This window comes from Pecten maximus, chromosome 14, assembly GCF_902652985.1.
Source record: "Pecten maximus chromosome 14, xPecMax1.1, whole genome shotgun sequence".
Lineage (NCBI taxonomy): Eukaryota > Metazoa > Mollusca > Bivalvia > Pectinida > Pectinidae > Pecten > Pecten maximus.
In genome coordinates this window covers 28,919,939-28,942,800 of record NC_047028.1, presented here as the reverse complement: position 1 = coordinate 28,942,800, position 22,862 = coordinate 28,919,939, and the positions used below count along the sequence as shown (strand labels likewise).

Here is a 22,862-nt window from a genome sequence, read left to right as displayed (position 1 = left end):
CCTTGAGTCAAATATTCTGACTATTGCACAGACACCCATGATAAATTTGTATAATAGTGTAATCACTTGACATTGGGTTATGTAATACTCTTAACAACTTTGTACTCAAACTAGGTCAAGGTCACTTCTAGTGGTCAAAGGGAAAAATTTGTTTAAAAACCAGAAAACTGAAAAGACAATGTTGCTTTTGACTAGGCTTTTTAACCATAAAAAATGTATATGAATTAAACAACAACAAAATACCAGTGGGCCCTGATACATTTATCTGACTTTAATATGAATACCTGGGTACCTCAAACTAATTTCAACTTAAAAACTACATAAATTACATGCATGTTTTCACAACAAATAAGATGTGCGGATGATGTTGATTAAGATTCTTTGAAAGAACATAATTCTATTTGATATATAAAATATTATTGAATTATTTAAAAATCTTTAAATTTTATTTTGAAGTTCAGATTTCATAAAGTACAAGAACTGGATTAAGGATCAAATTTTGCTTTGTACATGTATGTACAATATGTTATATATATCTGAGCATTTTAGGGAAATATTATGATTATCTAAACAGGCGAATGAACAAGTTGACTGTCACATGACATATACAAATCCAGAGGTAGACAAAATTGTCATGGAAACCATTGACAAGAATCGCCACGTTATGAAAGAGATAAATGGCTCAAGGTAGGGACATTTTCCCGGTTTTTCATTGAAACAGGAAAATTAAAAAGACAAAGGAGTTGAACGTTCCTGAACAGATAACACCACTTAATATTCACGTTATATAAATCTGTTTATTTACATTTTTTTTAGAATCTGAGTTAATACATGAGTGACCATTTCATGATCATTTGGATGTTTATATAATAAAATCTCTGAAACTAAAATGTAAGCAGTACAATAATGATATTATTAAATGATATGAGTATAAATGAATTTTCCAAGGCAAATTGCCTGATCAAGAATGTTTAATTTAAAATAATGATATAACAAGGCTCAACATTGTATTTTTAAGTAGAATTTTAGTTGTCATGGAAACAGTCCTAAGATACATTTTGTATTATATATTTTGGCTGATGTATATTATGTTTTAGGACCAGAAATTTATTCTATTTTTCCAGGTATTGGAGTCGAAAGTCTTGAGGTTCAAAGGTCGCTCACATCAAATATGGCTGGAACCTGAAGGTTTGTGTGAAATGAACATCAAGTAATACTCTAATGTGCACAGAAATGAAATGATATATGTCAATATGTGTCAATGAATTGTCAAATTCTTCAACATTGACAAATCCAGCTAATTAAGTGAGCCGAGTTTCAGCTCAGATGTTGAATAAATTTGATTCAATCTTCAATTACTATAAATAATATTACAATAATAATCAATCAATTTGAACATCAAACTGCGTTTTGTTCTGGGTACAGTATCATACAATCAGTCATGAAGATTACAGACAAATTATAGTGCATTGTCTTTACAGTGGTTATTGTCTCCAGTTCTATTCAGAATTTCGGGATTGAAATAAAAACAACTTTATCTTACAACATTAACAACATTATGAAACAATTAATAAGCATCGGTAGTGTAAACATGCATATTTAAGCGGTAATCCTATTCTATTTACAGCTACAATGTACATGTAGCACTTTTTGCAATGGAAGCTTTGTGCTTAAGTATGATTGTGCTAATTCCACTTTCTATATACACGTACTATGTAATATTTCTATGGAAAAATAATTTGGGTTACCAATTCATCATTGTGTTAAATTGTTAAAATTTGGAGAGGAACTGAGATTTGAGTATGCCAAAATAAACATGTATACAGTATTTTAGGCCTTCGAACAGGATGCAGATATAAATGTTTATACATTTCATTCATATTGACTTTAAATTATTGTTGTTACAACTTTGTATGTAAATTTCTGTTTGTGTGTCCATGGCAGGGTTCAACAATGAGCTAGTTTACCCTGCTGGCCTCGGGTGTACCATGCCTGAAGAGGACCAGGTTAGGATCATACAATGTATAAAAGGACTGGAGAGGGCAGCCCTTGTAAAGCCTGGTATGTACGTGGGAGGGCAAAAGAGGGTAGACCTTGTAAGTTTTGATGCAATGTACTTTGTCATATATAGGGAGGGCAATCCTTGTAAACCTGGTTTGTAATGAGGGGGGCAAAAGAGGGTCATCATTCTAAGGTTGGGTATGTACTGGGGTGGGCAAAATAGGGTAATTGTTCTAAGACTGTACTGGGGAGGTCTTTTTTTTTTTGCACAATGTGATGTATGTACTGGTGAGGTCTAGAGAGGGTGGCCTATATAATTTTGTCTTGCCTCACTTAATTTACATTTAATATCACAGGAGAAAAGCCCTGAGGAAAATTAAATAATCCTCTTGTATGTTTATATAATTAACTTCCCCAATTTGTTGTCTAGGCTATGGTGTTGAATATGACTACATAGACCCCAGACAACTCAGTACAACCCTGGAAACCCTAAGGATCCAGAACCTGTTTTTTGCGGGGACAGATCAATGGAACCACAGGCTATGAAGAGGCAGCTGTACGGGTACAGTATATATCCCTGGGTGATCACTGAAATGGAGTAACGTCTCAGACAGCAGAAATCAGAATGTCTTGTTTTCATAAGGCAGGGATTGCTATTATGTCACCTAAACAACTTTTTGAACTATTGAAAAAAATGGACCACACTTATTGTGAGAAAAGGAATTCAAATTATTCAGAGGGACTCCATTTGTCCTGAAAAGGAACCTATTTATAGAATAACCAGCTTAAGTCCCAGTTTAATTTGTTATATCCACACGTGTACATGCATGGCTGGCCCCAGACACACCTGACTGGGTATCCTTCATATAACATTCTATATTTGGCAAGATTCCTTGTAATTCCAAGATGTTTCTTCAAATCTGATGTGACCTAATTCTATTCTTTTCCAACATTTATGATATGGAGTATGTTTGGATAAAATGGCATTGCATGCAATCATAAATGTTTATAAGGATGACATGTATTTTTATCATTACATGTGTGTTACATATTGTGTTTTAGTCTAAGTGTGATAATGTGTCGTTCACATGACAATGTTATAAGAGTTTTTGTTTTGTATTGTTTGACATCCTATTAACAGCCACAGTCGTTTAAGGACAGGGATTTGTACAACTTTCAGGGTATATACTGGCTGGTATAAATGCTGCTCTCAAAGTACAGAACAAAGCTAGTCTAACAATTGACCGGACACAGGGCTATATTGGTGTTCTAGTGGACAACTTGACTACCCTCGGAACCAACGAACCATATCGTATGTTTACCAGTCGTGCCGAGTACAGACTGAGTTTACGACCGGATAATGCGGACTTGCACCTCACAGAGAAAGGTTAGTACTGTACACGACTTGTAGTCTTGTTATCTATTATATACATTGAAAATTACAAAGAGTAATTTTGATCAATTAAAAAAAAACAAAAAATAAAACAAGTCTGTATTTTCTGACAATACCAAAAGTTACATAAAATGTTTGAGATTCTGATCTTTTCTTTTAATTCTAGTGTAAATAAATAATCAATTTCATCCTCAACATATCCTATGGCATTCTGCCTTTATATTATCTATAAATCTTCTAATCTTTATTAGGATGCTGTTGATGTTGGTAAGAAATATTTTTATAACCTGGGTATCATTTGTTTGTGTTAATAAGAAATATTTCTATATCCTGGGTGCTATCTTATTAGTTTTTGTGTGAGGCAGTGTATATATGCTGTCCGCAAGAAAAAAAAAATATTGTCCATTGATTACAGTATGTCACCCATAAATAGAGCAAATAGATTGATAATTTAAAAATAAAGTTTCAAATGATATTTCTGTGTTAGCAACCTTTCTCAGGTTTTTATAAAATTCATGATTATAAACTTGTAAACTTGGTGCAAAGCGGCCAAATTCTAATGTCTTTCTTGTTTCTGTATATGCCAGTCAAATTGACATATCTTACAGGGTAGTTTCTGATTGGTTGATAGGTTATAGGGCAGGGTCTGTTGATGAATTGCGGTATAAGAGGATGGTGGATATGTATGAAGACTTGAACAAGAATATAGACTTACTCAAGTCCATAGTAAGGCTTTCTTCACAATGGAACCAACTATTCGGTTATCCTGATCAAAAGAAGGAAGTACCCAGGAGGTATGTATGATGTGTAAGAAATCAGTTATGATTCAAAAACCTGTCTATTTAGTTTTTAAAAATTCTAATTACAGTATAATTCGCAGAGGTTCTCAGGTTTTTAACAATGCAAATGTATGAAGATTTTGTGTCAGAACTGTTATGGTTTAAACTTGAATATCAATTTGCAGACAAAATCTTTAATCAGTATATTTACATGGTAGACTTAACATTTTTCGCTCACCTGGACAAAGGGCCTGTGAGCTAATGCCATCGCACAGTGTCCGTTGTCCAGCAATATTTCCTTTAAATTGCCCTGGTTCAGGCTGGGCAAAGCTCACAAGGGGAAATAGGGGTAAACCATGTACAAATTGCTACTAGTCCTGAATGGATTTAGATAAAATGCACTATTGGACAAAGGAGACCAAATGTTTAGATGAAGAGTGTGGTTCCCCAGAGGCCAAAGAGAGGGGGCTCCATAGAGGATATATAGCAAACAAATGTTAAAATCCTTCATCTTAAGAAATGATAGGATTTGGTCCCAATTTTTAGCTCGTCTCTTCGAAGAAGAGTGAGAGCTTATGTCGTCACTCCGCCGTCGGCGTCGGCGTCGGCGTCGGCGTTGGTTTTTCAAATGTTAAATTTTTGGTGCAGGTGTTGAAAGGCATAGTAGTTTATGGTAATATGGTCCCTGTGGGGGTTAAACTATCCCCTGCCGGAGTTAAACTAAAATATTTTTTGGAAAAAAAAACAGATTTTTGAAAATTTTTGGACTTAGAATATTTCTGCGTTCAGTTTTTGGTGCAAGTGTTGAAAGGTATTAATACATCAATTTATGATTGAATTAGGGTGCTGATTATTGGCAGTAGAGTCCCTCTGGGGTTAAACTATCCCCTGCCAGAGTTAAACTAAAAGATATTTTGGGAAAAAACCAGAATTTTCAAATTTTTGGACTTAGAATATTTCTGCGTTAAGCTTTTGGTGCAAGTGTTGAAAGGTATTAATACATCACTTTATAATTGTACTAGGGTGCTGGTATTTCACAATAGAGTCCCTATGGAGTAAAACAATCCCTTCCTGGAGTAAAAACTTTAAAACAAATTTGATTTTTTCTTTTTAAATCTGTGTTTTTTTGTTTTTGTTTTTAAATCTTTGGACTTTGTGTTAAGTTTATGTTGTGAGTGTTGAAAGGCATAGTAATACATGGTATTAGGTTCCCTGTGGGGGTTAAACTATCCCTTGCCGGAGTTAAACTGGGGAAAAAACACATTTTAAAATTTTTTGTGCAAATGTTGAAAGCTATTAACACGTCACTTTATGATTGTACTAGAGTGCTGATATTTGGTAAAAGAGTCCCTATGGAGTTACACTATCCCTTCTTGGGGTGAAACTGAAAATAAAACAATGTTGAAATGCTCACAATAGACAATTTATACTGGTCCACATTTTTCAAGGGAGACAACTCTCATTAGGATAATATTTTGTCAAAAAATGAAGAAATATGTCAAAAAGCAATTACATTTGCATTTAATATATTCATTTAACAACAGCATAGTTTGTCTCCCGAATGTTTGTCAATGAATAATTTATATATACAGAGGAGCCCACTTATTTGCATATCGGTTATTTGAATATCCCGCTTATTTGCATAAAATTCTGAGGTCCCGATTTTTTTCTTCTTTATCTTTGTATTTTAATCCCGTGTATTTGCATCGACTAAAACACCGACTCCCGCTTATATGCATATAAAAATTCCAAAAAATCCAAAAATTTTAATTGATATTAGGGTATTTTTGTGATTTTCCCGTAAAAAAAGTTTTATGAAAATTGTTTTTTTTACTTACATATTGATTCGACACGATGTACAACGTTATCTAATCATTGGTTCCCACTTCGTCAAAACAGGTTATGTTCGATGCATCGATATCGACATTAAGTTATTATCCAGACCATATCAGTAGCATTGTGAAGAAGAATTACTGAATAAAATATTGATATGTCTCATCTTTTGATGAGATTTGTTTATTTATTATAGCATCGATCCAAACCTGTGTTCTGTGCACTTGAACACTCGCTGAGGCAGGTTGCGATCGCCATGATTGTTTACTAGGCGCGTTGCATTGTGGGGGCATATGTGTAAGGAACGACAACTCTTTGTGTGTGTGCGCCATTTTCCAAAACAAACCCAAACGACAATGCACATCTCACGGTCATTTAAGACAGTCTATTGCTTAAGCAGTTCATCATCTATGATCAAACAACTAATATACTCATAGCAGGAACAAAACACATCTCAAGACGATAATGAATGTTTATTGAAACGATCACATTGTACATCGTAGTGCCAACCCACGCGTGTATGACCGATTTCGGACCCACAGACTTGGAGTGACAAGTAGTAAACGATGAAGTACAAATGTATATGCAAATATTTGTACATTTACAAAGAATAACAACCCATTTATTTCGTATTTACTCTTATATTTTAAATAATGTTTTTTTTAAATATGTTTTTAATGCAAATAACGTAAACAATCATATAGCGCCCGTTTTGAGTACCTACCTGACGATCTACATAGTGTATAAGAGGGGCCAAAACCCAACTCCGCCTATACGAATACTCCGGTTATTTGCATATTTTGTCATGGAAAAAGGGCTATGCAAATAAGCGGGTTGCTCTGTATATATAAATTGGTATGGTTTTGAGAATTGCATGAATTCACAAAACATAATCTGATCAAGTAAGCAATATAAATATTATTAATGCAATTTGAGAAACCATTCCAATTAATATATTTTAATTATTTATTGACAAACATTTGCGAGACGAGCTATGCTGTTCTCCAACAGCTCTTGTTTAATAATCTAGAGATGTGAGTATCCCATCAAAAACTCCTATTTCATTGGTTATTTTGATTAATAGGATGCAGAAAAATAAAACTCAATATGTTATCTATATTAATGTTAATTAGGTGACATAATCTATCATCAATGCCACAGGAAAACCTGGACAATATTTGTACCTTCTACACAAAAAAGTGTGTAAATTTTAATTGCACTAGTTTTTTATGGTCATACAAACTAGGCATGAAGTCTGGTAAATGCTCCCTTAATACAACTGACTTCAGTAATGATACATAATATTAGGTGTGAAGTCACTGGTACATACTCCCTTAATCCAACTGACTTCAGTAATGATACATATACCGTACATGGTGTGAAGTCACTGGTACATACGTATACTCCCTTAATCCAACTGACTTCAGTAATGATACATAATACAAGGTTTGAAGTCACTGGTACATATGTATACTCCCTTAATCCAACTGACTTCAGTAATGATACATAATATAAGGTGTGAAGTCACTGGTACATACTCCCTTAATCCAACTGACTTCAGTAATGATACATAATACATGGTGTGAAGTCACTGGTACATACTCCCTTAATACAATCGACTTCAGTAATGATACATTAATACAAGGTGTGACATCACTGGTACATACTCCCTTAATACAACTGACTTCAGTAATGATACATTAATACAAGGTGTGACATCACTGGTACATACTCCCTTAATACAACTGACTTCAGTAATGATACATATACCGTACATGGTGTGAAGTCACTGGTACATACTCCCTTAATACAACTGACTTCAGTAATGATACATAATATAAGGTGTGAAGTCACTGGTACATACTCCCTTAATACAACTGACTTCAGTAATGATACATAATATAAGGTGTGAAGTCACTGGTACATACTCCCTTAATACAACTGACTTCAGTAATGAGTCACTGGTACATACTCCCTAATCCAACCGACAGGTTATATTTAATGTTTCATTCATAAAAATTAAGGTGCCTGACTTCAGAGATACATATGTTATCATATAACAGATTCTAGATCTGTGATAAGTAAATATTCACATAAAAATCAGCTGTTTTGAATTACAGTGTTATTGTTATCTTCTTGCATACAGTTGAACTTGGTTTTTCAAAGATGGTTGAGTCATGAACATTTTTTGACATTCAAAGTATTCAAGTAACCAAGTGTGTTTTATATAGCATTTTTACTGTCAGGACTGAATTTTACTTGTAGTTAAGATGGGTCTTCAAGTTTTCAGATTTTAAGATAAAAACTTTTGGCCATAAATAAAACAATACAAAAATTATAGATTCAATGTATACATTTAAGATTGTCTATCTAATATGTCTGCTTGTTTTTCTTCTGATCAGAAAGTTATTTTGATGTATGTCAAAGTGTGAGCTTGTTTTTGTAAAAGGTATCCCCATTGATTTGAGCTGGTGTTTGATTTGCTTTGCTTATTGTTATAATTCCAAAGTTCGGACTTGAGCTTGTCCTACCCATCTTTTGGATTTGAGTTAGTTTTGTTATTAACCACAGTATTAAATAAAAAAAATTTAAAAGTCGGATTTTTAACAAATGACCTTGGTTTGATATGTGCTCGAGAGTAAAATTCTGCATAATGTTGGAAGTGAGGTCGTTTTTGAAGGAACCTAAGATTTATGTCAGCTTTCCTATGATGTCTGAGGATGTAAACTAGTTTTCTTATGTATTTGAGGGATGGAGAGAGTCATAGTAATGTTCATCTTCCGCGCTATCCACAGGACCTCCGCTGAATGACGTCTCACCTACGTTGCCGTTTTCATATACTGTATTTTCTTCCCCTGATATGGTTGGTACTGTTCCCCTGTGTTTGGTAACAGCTTGTCGTCGCCTCTTACATACAATATAGATAGCTAGTCCTGTACCAATAACAGCAACCAGAATTATGGAGAGTGTGATTATCACTGCATTGTGGGCAGTGTGTGATGTTTGAGTTTCCGCTTCTACAGAATTTTGCTCTGTAGCCACTACTGGCCGAGCCCCTGTTGGATCCAACACAAGACATTCTCTGATGTTACTAATCCAGGTTTTATCCGACAGTGTCAGACACACTAGATCTCCTGTCTCATTACTGCCATACGAAACTTCCCACGTATTCTCACCTACTGATGAAAAGTTGGCTACCAGATAACAGTCCCTGAAAACTTCAACATTGGCCTGGGATTGTGGTGTAGTTTGTACCCTTCCTGATGGAAGGTCCCATTTTAGGTTTTGGTTCTCATTTGTAAGTACTAATCCGGTCCTACATGCCTGTATATTTTCTTTTGATGAATAAACACTTTGACCTGTATCACAAGGCAAGGTTGCCAGACAGGTCACTGCGCTACCCTCATGCTCCACGGGATAACTACACTGTCCCAGGTCTGTGGTGAAGGTGTAGTTTCTCAGCCAGACTGCGGAACAGGAACAGACAAGAGGGTTACCATGGAACTGGAACACAGACAAAGACGGCCACAAGGATGATCTAATATCGGGGATTGTAAGGATAAGATTTCCTGCCAGATTAAGTTTTTCCAACCGTGATAGGCTCTTTATGCTTTCTGGAAATACTGTCAGATGGTTAAAGCTCAGGTCCAGTTCTTTGAGGTAAGGTAGTCCAACAAAAGCCCTGGGCGTTATTTTGGAAATCTTGTTGTAGGCCATAACCAGGTATTGGAGAGTAGAGGAATTGGCAATCGGTTCTGGTATCTCGGTGAACCTGTTGTGACTGACATTTAACATCACAGCTTTGTCCAGTATACATGTTTCATTGTTGGGTAAGGCTTGGAGGAAATTATGAGAGAAATCCAAATGTACTTCAGAAACACAGGAAATGTCTCCTACAGAACCACATGTGGGGAATTCTGTCAGCAGGTTATTGGTAACATTAACTATCATCCTGGTCCGCCTTAGACGAATATTTAACCCACATTGTAATAACTTTGAAATACTTTTAACTTCATTTCTACTAAAATCGAAAACCAAAGTTGTGGCATAGATTCGTGAGTTATCAGATTCAATGATATCCTTGATTGATTCCATGTGATTGTCAGTTGAAATTAGATGAATTGTGGAATAGCGTATACCATGATAACTGCTTCTAAAACGTACAGGAATGACATGTTTTAAGCTATTGTTGCTAATATCTACAACAAGTTTTGAACGATAGAAATCGCCTTCTAATTCATATCTGGCAGTATTTCCGCTAAAAATATTGCAGGAGGAAAAATCAAAAATTATTGTTTCCCTATAGCTTCTTGGTACATAGAATTCGATGGTAAAAGGAATTTCCTGTACATTGTTAAAGGATACATTCAAATGTGATAATTTCCTCTGTCCAGCTAGAGTATTTAAAGTTAACGAGTCCATCCCATTTTCAGCTACATCTAAGTATGCGAGATCTGGCATTTTCTCTGAAATAAATTCATTCAGAAAACTCAAGTGATTGCCTTTCAAAGACAGCAACAATATGGATACATTGAGTGAGCATTCCTGTAATGTCTCAATTCCATTTCTGTCCAGATAAATACTTACTCCGTATGGACTGGACACATTTGATCTTAGTTGACATAAGTATTCAGAGGGAACACAGTTGTCTGCCAGATCCAGTGAGATTTGAGAGAAAATCTTGATCTCTGGGATAGAGGTTTGTTTACACAGAAATGTTGTGTTCTTAAGAATGACATCATGTATAGGCCGGTCGGGTAAATGAGTGAGGAAGTCCAACACACTTGTCGTAGAAAATGGGTTATGAGATCCGTCAAATTTAGTCCACTTAGGTAGATATGGAGGTATTGTATCTAGTACATTGAAGGAGATGTCAATTAGACTGAAGGTGCTGTTCTGGTTGGAGGAGAGGCGCATCATATGGAGTTTATTGTGATGAACTAAAAGTGTACAATACAAGCAATATGGAATGGTCAGATCTACACTGACCAGGAGATTGAAGGACAGGTCAAGGTCAAACGAGTTCATAAACCTTGTTCCAGCAGCAAATATGTCCTTGGTAACCCTAGTGATCACGTTATGATGAAATACCAGAGCCCGTAAAGTCTGTTGATGACCAAATGCTGGTCCGACTTCAGAAACCAAGTTGTATGAGATATCAAATGTCTGTAGACTTGTCCATATTGGATACCACGTTATCATCGACACGATCTATCTGGTTGTGTGACAAGTTGAGATTTCTCACTTGTTGTAAATGTTTCAGACATGGCCAAACATCACCGGACAGTTGGTTCTGGGACAGATAAATCGTCTTAAGGTGACCGCCGGATGTTACAAATGACCTTGGTTGGATGTAGTCAAGCTGATTTTCTCGTGCGTCAAGATATTCTAAGCTAGAAAACTGTTGCAGTTCATTCTTGCTGATCCTATGAAGTTTATTTCCTCTGATTTTAAAAGTTTTCAGCTTGTTTTTGTTGTAGACATCTGTAGATATGGTAGAACTTAGTGTATATATTTGGTTGTACGATACGTCCAGATGTTGTAAAGAGCTAGGTACACTGTGTCCAGGAATACAGGTGAGGAAGTTCTTACTCAAGGTCAATATTCTCAGATGGTACAAATTATTGACTGAGCATGCAGGAAAATGAGTCAGCATGTTGTTGTCCAGGTATAGAATGATCAGTTCCTGTCCAACATTAATAAACACATCACATGACAAATGTTGTATTCCAATGTTCTGAAGTTTTAGCTGATTCACTAAAGTTATGCCAGAGAACGAGTTTTTGTCCAAGTTTCTAACAATCCACTCCCCATAAAAGTCCAGGCGATTAAGGGTTCCATTGTATTGTGGGAAACTTGGTATAACATTGGTCTGGTCCTGGTAACAGTAGATTCTTTTATATGTACTTAACAATGTAGACAAACTACATCTAGTGTCCACTGCTGGCAGTGACCACACCAGGAGAATGACAACAGAAAGGAATGTATGCTCCATTTTGAGTGAAAAACGACAGCTCAGTAATGTGTTGTACATTAACTTCCTTGTTCAGATTTATATTTAGCTACTCTAATGTATTTACCAAATAATGATGATGTCATAAGATAACATAAAAAATTGTACGTGGCGCAGAACAATATAGTTTATGTCGGCTGTTATTCTCAACACTAGTGTGTGGTTCAGGTATGAAATGCATGAGTGAAGGATCACAAAGATGTATTAAAGATATTGAAAAGACTTGAATAGACAGTAGAGCTATATACAACCTGGTTAACATTTTAAGTGTCGGAGATATGGTGTCCTATAGTAATCACTGTTTGTCTGTCCATCTGTCCTTTCTGTCTTTAGTATATATTGACCGATTTTCATGAAATTTGGTCAAGATGTTTAGTTAAAACTCAGATTAAAAATCAAGTTTGGTATAAATGGTGAGTCTGACCCCCGGGGGCCTGAGGATAGGGCCCAGTAGGGGAAATAAAGTAAATTATTTAACTACACATGTATTCTAAACCCTTAATCTTCTGTAAGAAAGAAAGGATTTGGTCTGAAGCATCCATGGGTGAAGGGGAACCATTTTGTATAAACCACCTAAAAGGTGGGCCTGTATGTGGTGGAAATCTAACAAATTCTTTGAAATACTTCTTTCTTCTGGAGAATATTCATATGGGCCATACAGGTACTCTTAGCCTCTTGTTTAATTAATGTACATGTACTGTCACTAAGGAATGGGGGGAATCATTATAATGCTGTTTTACACTCACCGTAACAAGGTTGAGGAGGGAGAGTTAATACTGAAATCAGGCTGTCAGAGTAAGGCTGTCTGTCAGAAGATGGTTGCCTAAGTAAATGTTGTTTATTTTTAGCCCACCATCATCAGATGGTGGGCTATTCAAATCGCCCTGCGTCCGTGGTCCGTCGTCCGTCCCTCCGTCCGTAAACAATTCTTGTTATCGCTATTTCTCAGAAAGTACTGAAGGGATCTTTCTCAAATTTCATATGTAGGTTCCCCTTGGTGCCTAGTTATGCATATTGCGTTTTGAGACCAATCGAAAAACAACATGGCCGACAGGCAGCCATCTTGGATTTTGACAATTGAAGTTTGTTATCGCTATTTCTGAGAAAGTACTGAAGGGATCTTTCTCAAATTTCATATGAAGGTTCCACTTGGTGCCTAGTTATGCATATTGCGTTTTTAGACCAATCGGAAAACAACATGGCCGACAGGCAGTCATCTTGGATTTTGACAATTGTAGTTTGTTATCGCTATTTCTGAGAAAGTACTGAAGGGATCTTTCTCAAATTTCATATGAAGGTTCCACTTGGTGCCTAGTTATGCATATTGCGTTTTGAGACTAATCGGAAAACAACATGGCCGACAGGCAGCCATCTTGGATTTTGACAATTGAAGTTTGTTATCGCTATTTCTGAGAAAGTACTGAAGGGATCTTTCTCAAATTTCATATGAAGGTTCCACTTGGTGCCTAGTTATGCATATTGCGTTTTGAGACCAATCGGATAACAACATGGCCGACAGGCAGCCATCTTGAATTTTGACAATTGAAGTTTGTTATCGCTATTTCTGAGAAAGTACTGAAGGGATCTTTCTCAAATTTCATATGAAGGTTCCACTTGGTGCCTAGTTATGCATATTGCGTTTTGAGACCAATCGGATAACAACATGGCCCACAGGCAGCCATCTTGGATTTTGACAATTGAAGTTTGTTATTGCTATTTCTGAGAAAGTACAGAAGGGATCTTTCTCAAATTTCATATGAAGGTTCCCTTGGTGCCTACTTATGCATATTGCGTTTTGAGACTAATCGGAAAACAACATGGCCGACAGGCAGCCATCTTGGATTTTGACAATTGAAGTTTGTTATCGCTATTTCTGAGAAAGTACTGAAGGGATCTTTCTCAAATTTCATATGAAGGTTCCACTTGGTGACTAGTTATGCATATTGCGTTTTGAGACTAATCGGAAAACAACATGGCCGACAGGCAGCCATCTTGGATTTTGACAATTGAAGTTTGTTATCGCTATTTCTGAGAAAGTACTGAAGGGATCTATCTCAAATTTCATATGAAGGTTCCACTTGGTGCCTAGTTATGCATATTGCGTTTTGAGACCAATCGGATAACAACATGGCTGACAGGCAGCCATCTTGAATTTTGACAATTGAAGTTTGTTATCGCTATTTCTGAGAAAGTACTGAAGGGATCTTTCTCAAATTTCATATGAAGGTTCCACTTGGTGCCTAGTTATGCATATTGCGTTTTGAGACCAATCGGATAACAACATGGCCGACAGGCAGCCATCTTTGATTTTGACAATTGAAGTTTGTTATTGCTATTTCTGAGAAAGTACAGAAGGGATCTTTCTCAAATTTCATATGAAGGTTCCCTTGGTGCCTAGTTATGCATATTGCGTTTTGAGACTAATCGGAAAACAACATGGCCGGCAGGCAGCCATCTTGGATTTTGACAATTGAAGTTTGTTATCACTATTTCTGAGAAGGTACTGAAGGGATCTTTCTCAAATTTCATATGTAGGTTCCCCTTGGTGCCTAGTTATGCATATTGCGTTTTGAGACCAATCGGAAAACAACATGGCCAACAGGCAGCCATCTTGGATTTTGACAATTGAAGTTTGTTATCACTATTTCTGAGAAAGTACTGAATGGATCTTTCTGAAATTTCATATGTAGGTTTCCCATGGTATATATAAAGATGGCCGCCGGGGGTGGAGGTGTTTCATTTATTCTCCTGCTATTTGCTTTATTTTACCAAGTTAGCAGTAGACTCTATCTCCTAAAACCTAGTGAACAAATGGATTCCAACATGGAAAACACCTGGCCGGTGTTAAATTTAAAAATTTTATGCTTTGGAAGAGAAATTTTAGCAAGAACATTTTTACATGGAGTTATACATACTAGTAAGAAGTCACAGAAAACAAGGGGAATGAGCAGTTTTTACCTATTTTTACACCTGTGTCTCATTCTTTCTAATGACGTGGAGCTTAACCCTGGGCCCATTCACCAAGGCAGTAATCCCCTACCTGGCAGTACTAGTGTCACACCTGGAACATACTTACCTGTTGGTACGGGAATGAACTGTGTTCAATGTACTCTACCTGTATATCAACTGGACTCTGTTACCTGTGTCAGTTGTCCAGCATTGTTTCATTCTGCCTGTGTGACTACAAATCAACCACAGGTAAACCTGGAATGGATTTGTGATGGCTGTGTGGATCATTTTTCCACATTTTATGACTTTTACCAGGCATCAGATACTTTTATCCAAGATCTCCCCAAGGGCTTGACATTTGGGCATCTTAATGTAAGGGGTCTCCTTAACAAAGTTGACCACCTTAGGATTTTACTTAGGAACCATACCTTTGATATATTTACTGTGTCAGAAAGTCATCTTGACAACACCATAGACGATTCTGACATATTGATCAAAGGATATAACTTATTTCGCAAGGATAGAAATAGGCATGGTGGTGGCGTTGCCACATACATTCGTGACAACATTTCTGCAAGTGAGGATAGTGTTGACCTTACTGGAACCTTAGAACTGCTTTCTATAAAAATTCAACAGAAAAATTCATCACCAATTATATGTGTAAATGTCTACAGACCACCAAATGAACGAGTAGACTGGTTTGATCATTTTGATTCAGTTATTGACAGACTATCAACCGAAAATAAAAACATTATTGTTTTAGGAGATTTTAACATTGATCAGCAGAAATCTCCCAGGCTGAAAGATCTTATGTTGCTTTACAACTTAAATCAGCAAATTACTGTTCCTACAAGGGAATGTAAGGATTCAAAAACTCTTATAGATCACATATACACAGCTGATTCATTTGGATGTGTAGAGTCTGGAGTTATTCCCCTTGGAATCAGTGACCATCATCTGGTTTATACTATTAGAAAAACCAGAGGATTTGCTCCCAAGGCTCACACGACTATTAAATACAGAAAATTCAAGGATGTTAACCTCGAAAACCTAGCTGCTGATATGCAGCAGGTTCCATGGAGCTCAATTGAAGTTTTCGACGATGTTGATGATGTTTGGGCTTCTTTTAAGGACCTTTTTATGAGTGTCATTGACAAGCACGCACCGTTTCATGAAAAACGGGTCAAGGCACATTCTGAAAAATGGATTAATGACGATATAATTAATGAGATGCACAATCGTGACTATTTGCATGACAAAGCTAGAAAAACTAAGTCAGACTCTGATTGGGCACTGTTCAGAGCAGGTAGAACCGAGTACTTTTAAAGATTAGACAAGCTAAACGAAATTATTTAGACGAGGCTCTTATGCAATGCTCTCAAAATTCAAAGGAAGTTTGGAAAAAAATTAAAGAATTTCTTCCCAGTAAAAAATCTAACACTTCAGTAAATCTCAATGTTAATGGAACTCTAATTGATAATAAAGTTGATGTAGCCAATAGCTTCCAACAATTTCTTTTGCAATATTGGTACCGATATAGGTAAACATTTTGACAACCGCCTTCCGGACATTGAGAGCTTTGATACTGAGATACCATATATCATTCCAAGTATTACGGCAGATTTTGTACGTAATCAAATTAAACACATGCCCGATGGCAAAGCCACGGGGGTAGATGGCATATCTGTTAAACTTTTGAAATGTGCAGGAGAAGCTATTGTATCTCCTCTTACCTTTTTATTTAATATGTCAATATCTAAAGGTGTATTTCCCTCAGAGTGGAAAAGAGCAAAGGTCACTCCGATTTTTAAAGCGGGTGACCCCACCTCTGTGAACAATTATAGACCAGTCTCTGTACTGGCAGGTCTAAGTAAAATATTAGAAAGGCATGTACATAATACTTTTTACAATTTCTTAACTACAAATAAACTTTTAAGTGAAAGCCAATTTGGTTTTCGACCAAACCATTCTACAGAGACCGCTCTGGTTAGTGTGGTAGATAAATGGTTGAGAAATATTGACGAAGGGTATCTTACTGGTGTAGTTTTTATCGACCTTCGCAAGGCCTTTGATACAGTTAATCATAGTGTTCTTTTACATAAACTCAAGGCATATGGTGTATCACCTTCAGCCTTAAATTTCTTTAGGTCGTACCTCACTGGAAGGACACAAGCTGTGAGTTTCTCCGGTGTACTTTCAGATTTTCTCCCTATTGATATTGGTGTGCCCCAGGGCTCAATTTTAGGGCCATTACTGTTTATTTTAAACATTAATGATTACCCAAAATGTTTAAAACATTCTGTAGCAATGATGTACGCAGATGATACATCGCAGAGTGTGAGGGGGGACACAGTAGAAAGTCTAGAAGCTAAAATGTCAGAAGATCTTTCAAACACGATTAAGTGGATGAAAGATAATAAATTAAGTCTGAATTTAACAAAAACCCAATGTATGATGATAGGATCCTCTCAAAAACTCGCAAGATGTCGGCAGCTGATTTTGAAAGTTGGGGATCTCACGATTGAAACTGTCCAATGTGCAAAGTTACTGGGTGTTTTTATTGATAGTTGTCTCTCATGGAAAGAGCATATTAAATTTATGACAAAGAAAATATCCAAGAAAATAGGTGTGTTGAGAAGACTAAGGTCATTTATGTCAGATGATGTCATTACCAACGTATATAACAGTATTGTTTTCCCCCCATTTTATATACTGTTCAACTGTCTGGAGTAAACCTAGCAACAAAATGTACATAGATATGGTCTTAAAATTACAGAAAAGAGCAGCCAGGATATTATTAAATGTTAGAGATATTCTTACTCCCTCCAAATCCCTCTTTGAAAAATTAAAATGGATGCCAATTGCAGACTTTTACGATTTTAGAAAAATGGTTTTGTGTTACAAAATTTTACATTGTGAATCACCAGGTATTTTAACAAACATGTTTTCTTATGTAAAAAATGTGAATGGCAGAAACACTAGATCTTCTATATCAAACAAATTGTATGTTCCAACAGCCAGAACAAACTATTTCAAACGTTCATTTGTATATACATGTTCAATTTTATGGAACGAAGCTAATGATACTATTAGAGACTCAGTTAGTATTGGGATTTTTAAAACTAGATACCTGCAGCTTTACTTCTCAAAATCTCAGCTATATATATATATATATATACTGCAATATTTTATAAATTACTTCAACTAGTCTAGTTTTAATTTCTAAATATTTCTTTTGTGATTATTAATAGAATATATAGTTATATCTGTGATTCATCCCTTACACTGATATTTTAGTATAGTAATATTCAATCTTCTAAATTTAATTTTAGATCACCTACTTCATTGTACCATTTTAATTCACACTATATTAGTGTATATTCTGTCAATTTTTACCTTTTGCTATATTAGCATTGTATGTATATTCGACTCCTTGTGCTTTAATAATGTCCTTCAGCAACACTTGTGTGATATACAAGCGTTCATTTATAAATCATATTTAAGCTGTGATGATAATTATATATTTATTACATTGTTATATTATATCGTTATTTTAAATTATGCCATGCTTGTGTAAATATATTTGATGCAGGGCCATGTTGTAAACTAGACATTGTCTAAATATGTTACCCTGGTTAAATAAAAGATATTATTATTATTATTATTATTATTATGGTGCCTAGTTATGCAAATTGCGTTTTGTGACCAATCGGAAAACAACATGGCTGACAGACAGCCATCTTGGATTTTGACAATTGAAGTTTGTTATCGCTATTTCTGTGAAAGTACTGAAGGGATCTTTTTCAAATTTCATATGTAGGTTCCCCTCAGTGCCTTGTTTTGCATATTGGGACCAATCCAAAAACAACATGGTCGACAGACAGCCATTATCGCTAAATCTTAAATTTTATATATAGCTTCCCCTTGTTTGAAAAGTACTAGAGGGCTGTTTCTGAATTTACACAGACTAGTAAGTCTTAAAGGAAGGGAAAAGTAGAGAAAAGATCAATCTGACATGGAACCTATAAGGATCATTCAATGGTGGGCGCCAAGATCCCTCTGGGATCTCTTGTTGATTTTGATAACTTTTTAGGGAGAATCTTCTCTTTACTAAATTATAAAATTCTTTAACACATTGTTTATAAATATGTTGTTAAGGTGACCAACTTCTGTTGGAAAGTGTAAAAAAGAATATTGAGAATTATTACAATATTGATATATACTTCAATTATCAATCACAAACAAACTTTATTCCTCCATAAATGATCAATAGAAGTTTTCACTATCTTGATAAATACCTGATGATTTTTAGTTCACCTGGCCCAAAGGGCCTGTGAGTTATGCGATGGTGTGGCATTCGGCGTCCGTAAACATTTCCTTTCAATCCCTGAACACCTGAATTGATTCTGATGAAATTTGGTCTGGAGTATTATTGGGCAATGGAGATCAAACATTGTATTAATGGAGGGTGTGGTTCCCCTGGCGCAGGAGGGGCAGGGCTCAATAGGGGAAATTGAGGTAAATCCTTTAAATCTCTACTAGTCCTGCATGGATTTCGATGAAATTCAATCTGGATCATTATTGAGTAAACGAGGTCAAAAGTTATATAAGCGATGGGTATATGGCTCCCCAGGGGCCGGAGGGATGGGGCCCAGTAGGAGAAATTGAGGCAAATCCTTTAAATCCCTACTAGTCTTAAACGCCAGAATTGATTTTGATAAATTTGGCAAAGAAGATCAAACTTAGTGTAAATGGAGGGTGTAGCTCCCCTGGGGCAGGCAGGGTGGGGCCCAGTAGGGGAAAATAAGGTAAATCCTTCAAATACCTACTAGTTCTGAATGCCTGTATTGGTTTTGGTGAAATTTGGTCTGGAGCATTATTTGGCAAAGGAGATCAACCGTTGTATAAATGGAGGCTGTGGCTACCCGGGGGCTGGAGAGGTGGGGCCCAGTAGGGAAAATTAAGGCTAATCCTTTAAATCCCTACTATTCTTGAACAAATGAATGTATTTTGGTAAAATTTTGTCTGGAGCATTACTGGTTAAAGGAGATCTAATGTTGTATAAGTGGAGGATGTGATTATGTTGGGATAGGACAAAGTGGGCCCAAAAGGAGAAAATAGCAAAATAAATAAAAAATGTTTAGAAATCTTTTTCTTTTTCGAGAATAATAGGATTTGGTTCACCTGTAGATTGAACCATTGTTGGCAGAGGCAGTTCAAAAGTAGGAACATATTTGAAATACCTGGTATAACTTAAATTAGTTTATTTTGCCATAATTACTCAAATATCCAGGTGAGCGACCCAGCCCTCTGGGCCTCTTGTATCATTTTTATTATACATGTACATGTATTTTACTTGAATTGTCTGATCAGTGAATTGTTTTTTGTTAAAATTTTAGGACATTTTATTAATTATCAGTTTCATTTAATTGCATTAATCTTTTATTTTATTTCAGTTTTAAGTGCACCATTGGTTTATCATCAGTATTATTCATTTACAATACTCTTATTACTATGAGATTGTATTTGGAATAGTTTTGATGATTTTTTTTTCACCGATCATATAGATGAGCTCCTAAATTCATAGTCATTATATCATTTTTATATTTTTATTATATTTTACTTGAATTGTATGATCTTTGAATTTATTTGGTGTTTTAGTTTTGAGAACATTAAGTTAATCATCAGATTCATTTAATTGCATTAATTTTTTTTAATTTAATTTCAGTTTTATGTGTACCATTGGTTCATCATCAGTATCCTGAGTTTCCTCTGACCCCAGTACCTGAGGGTTACATATAGAATTTCCTGAGTTTCCTCTGACCCCAGTACCTGAGGCTTACATATAGAATATCATGAGTTTCCTCTGACCCCAGTACCTGAGGCTTACATATAGAATATCATGAGTTTCCTCTGACCCCAGTACCTGAGGGTTACATATAGAATTTCCCGAGTTTCCTCTGACCTCAGTACCTGAGGGTTACATATAGAATTTCCTGAGTTTCCTCTGACTCCAGTACCTGAGGCTTACATATAGAATATCATGAGTTTCCTCTGACCCCAGTACCTTAGGCTTACACAGAATATCATGATTTTCCTCATTTATCATCAGTTTGATTTACAGTGTATTTGTATTTATTTCATGTGTTCAATTTGTTTATCGTCAGCATTATTCATTTACAATATCAGAACCTGGTTCCACAATCATTCTTAACCAAGATTTTCCACTTGAATTAGTTTTTGTTCATAGAACTAGGGAATTTTTTAAACCATAAGCCAAACTATTTAATGTTCATCTTATGAATGTTCATGTAAGTTTGATCAACTTGGCCATTTATAGTCTCCTTTCTATTCCAGGTCTTTGACAGATTTCAGCCTCTGGGTTTATGCTCCTCCTATTCTACATTGTCTAGAGTTGTAGATAAGATTGGTGAAGAGTGCTACACAAATGTCATTGATGCAGTGAAGGGTGGGAAACACTTTCGTTTGATAGGCGACAACGTGAATTTTAGTGTTGAATCAAAATTAAAAAGGGGAGACAAATCGAAGGTTATGTATCATTATTTTGCCTCTGTCGCAATCATTCAACAAGAAACATTTCATGATTTACCAACAGAGACACAGGGGTTAGTAAAAGACCTTACTTATGACCATTACATTCCGACAGACATGGACAAAACCTTGCTAAAAAGAGATTACTCAGTTTTGATAGCTCGTGTTGCTTTGGATTATCTCCCTTGCTTTGGATTTTTAAGAGAAATTACACCAAGTGTAATTGTCGGTGAATACACGTTGTGCCAACCAACGAACAATGTTATGATGATGTTATTAAGATTTTGGATGACTATCAATCCCAAGTCAACAAAATCAGTAGACAGACTGGAATGGAACAGGAAAAATTCAAATAAGTGGGGATCAACTGACCAGGGAAAGATTCTCAGGAGCTAAAGCTCTTCGTTCAGGAAGCTTTTCTCCGTCAGAACGGTATGATAATCTGTACCCAATCTCATTTGAAATGTTTCATCTAGCCATGAACTTTTAAACATTGATATTTGACAAATTGTTTGTTGAATGCCATGACAAGGGCACAATGTTTGCAGGGAAAATAATAATGGGTAAAAAGGATGTCAACGTGGATAAGAAAAATCATTATGACAATGACAAGGGCTTCACATTAATTTATCATTCGATCCTACATAGTAGAAGCTTTGATGGAATTCTTTGGAATGGATTCCACTGAGGGAAAGCCAACTAAGAATGTCCCACCTGAATTTGACAGAAGATGACACAAGAAGTGGTGGAATGAAGTAATGAATGAATTCATTGATTCATATGTCTTGGGCAAGATTCAGTATCCACCAACTACTGAATCTAGCATCCATATGACCGTTGTGATATGTACGGTGTTCCCAGTGATAACGATTATATGTGATATGTGTGGTAGTCTGTCCATCTGTCGATAGACATTAACAGAAACAAGATCTCAGGGTCTAGCCTAGACTACGAAACAGTGTCTAACACACATACACAATACATGACATAGTTACGCCTAGACTATGACACAGTGTCTAACACACATACACAATACATGACATAGTTACACCTAGACCATGACACAGTGTCTAACACACATACACAATACATGACATAGTTACACCTAGACCATGACACAGTGTCTAACACACATACACAATACATGACATAGTTACGCCTAGACTACGACACAGTGTCTAACACACATACACAATACATGACATAGTTACACCTAGACCATGACACAGTGTCTAACACACATACACTATACATGACATAGTTACACCTAGACCATGACACAGTGTCTAACACACATACACAATACATGACATAGTTACACCTAGACCACGACACGATGTCT

The 22,862-nt window shown here is 35.9% G+C and overlaps 2 protein-coding genes and 1 pseudogene across 2 annotated transcripts; 2 read left to right on the top strand and 1 right to left on the bottom strand.

Moving 5' to 3' along the window:
• Positions 1–22,756, top strand: part of LOC117341851 — a 31,345-nt pseudogene extending 8,589 nt beyond the window's left edge.
• LOC117341850 (immunoglobulin superfamily containing leucine-rich repeat protein-like) lies at positions 8,743–9,957 on the bottom strand. The gene has a single exon (XM_033903711.1). The coding sequence runs from the start codon at positions 9,955–9,957 to the stop codon at positions 8,743–8,745; it is 1,215 nt and encodes a 404-aa protein (XP_033759602.1).
• LOC117341849 lies at positions 14,759–16,294 on the top strand. Its single transcript, XM_033903710.1, has one exon. It carries the CDS (start codon positions 14,831–14,833, stop codon positions 16,292–16,294), a length of 1,464 nt encoding a protein of 487 aa, XP_033759601.1. The 5' UTR covers positions 14,759–14,830.
• Positions 22,757–22,862: the final 106 nt, after the last annotated feature.

What these genes read in the sequence shown, in the direction of transcription:
- LOC117341850 (XM_033903711.1), bottom strand. Translation starts at nt 9,957, where the DNA reads ATGATAGTTAATGTTACCAATAACCTGCTGACAGAATTCCCCACATGT.
- LOC117341849 (XM_033903710.1), top strand. Translation starts at nt 14,831, where the DNA reads ATGGATTCCAACATGGAAAACACCTGGCCGGTGTTAAATTTAAAAATT.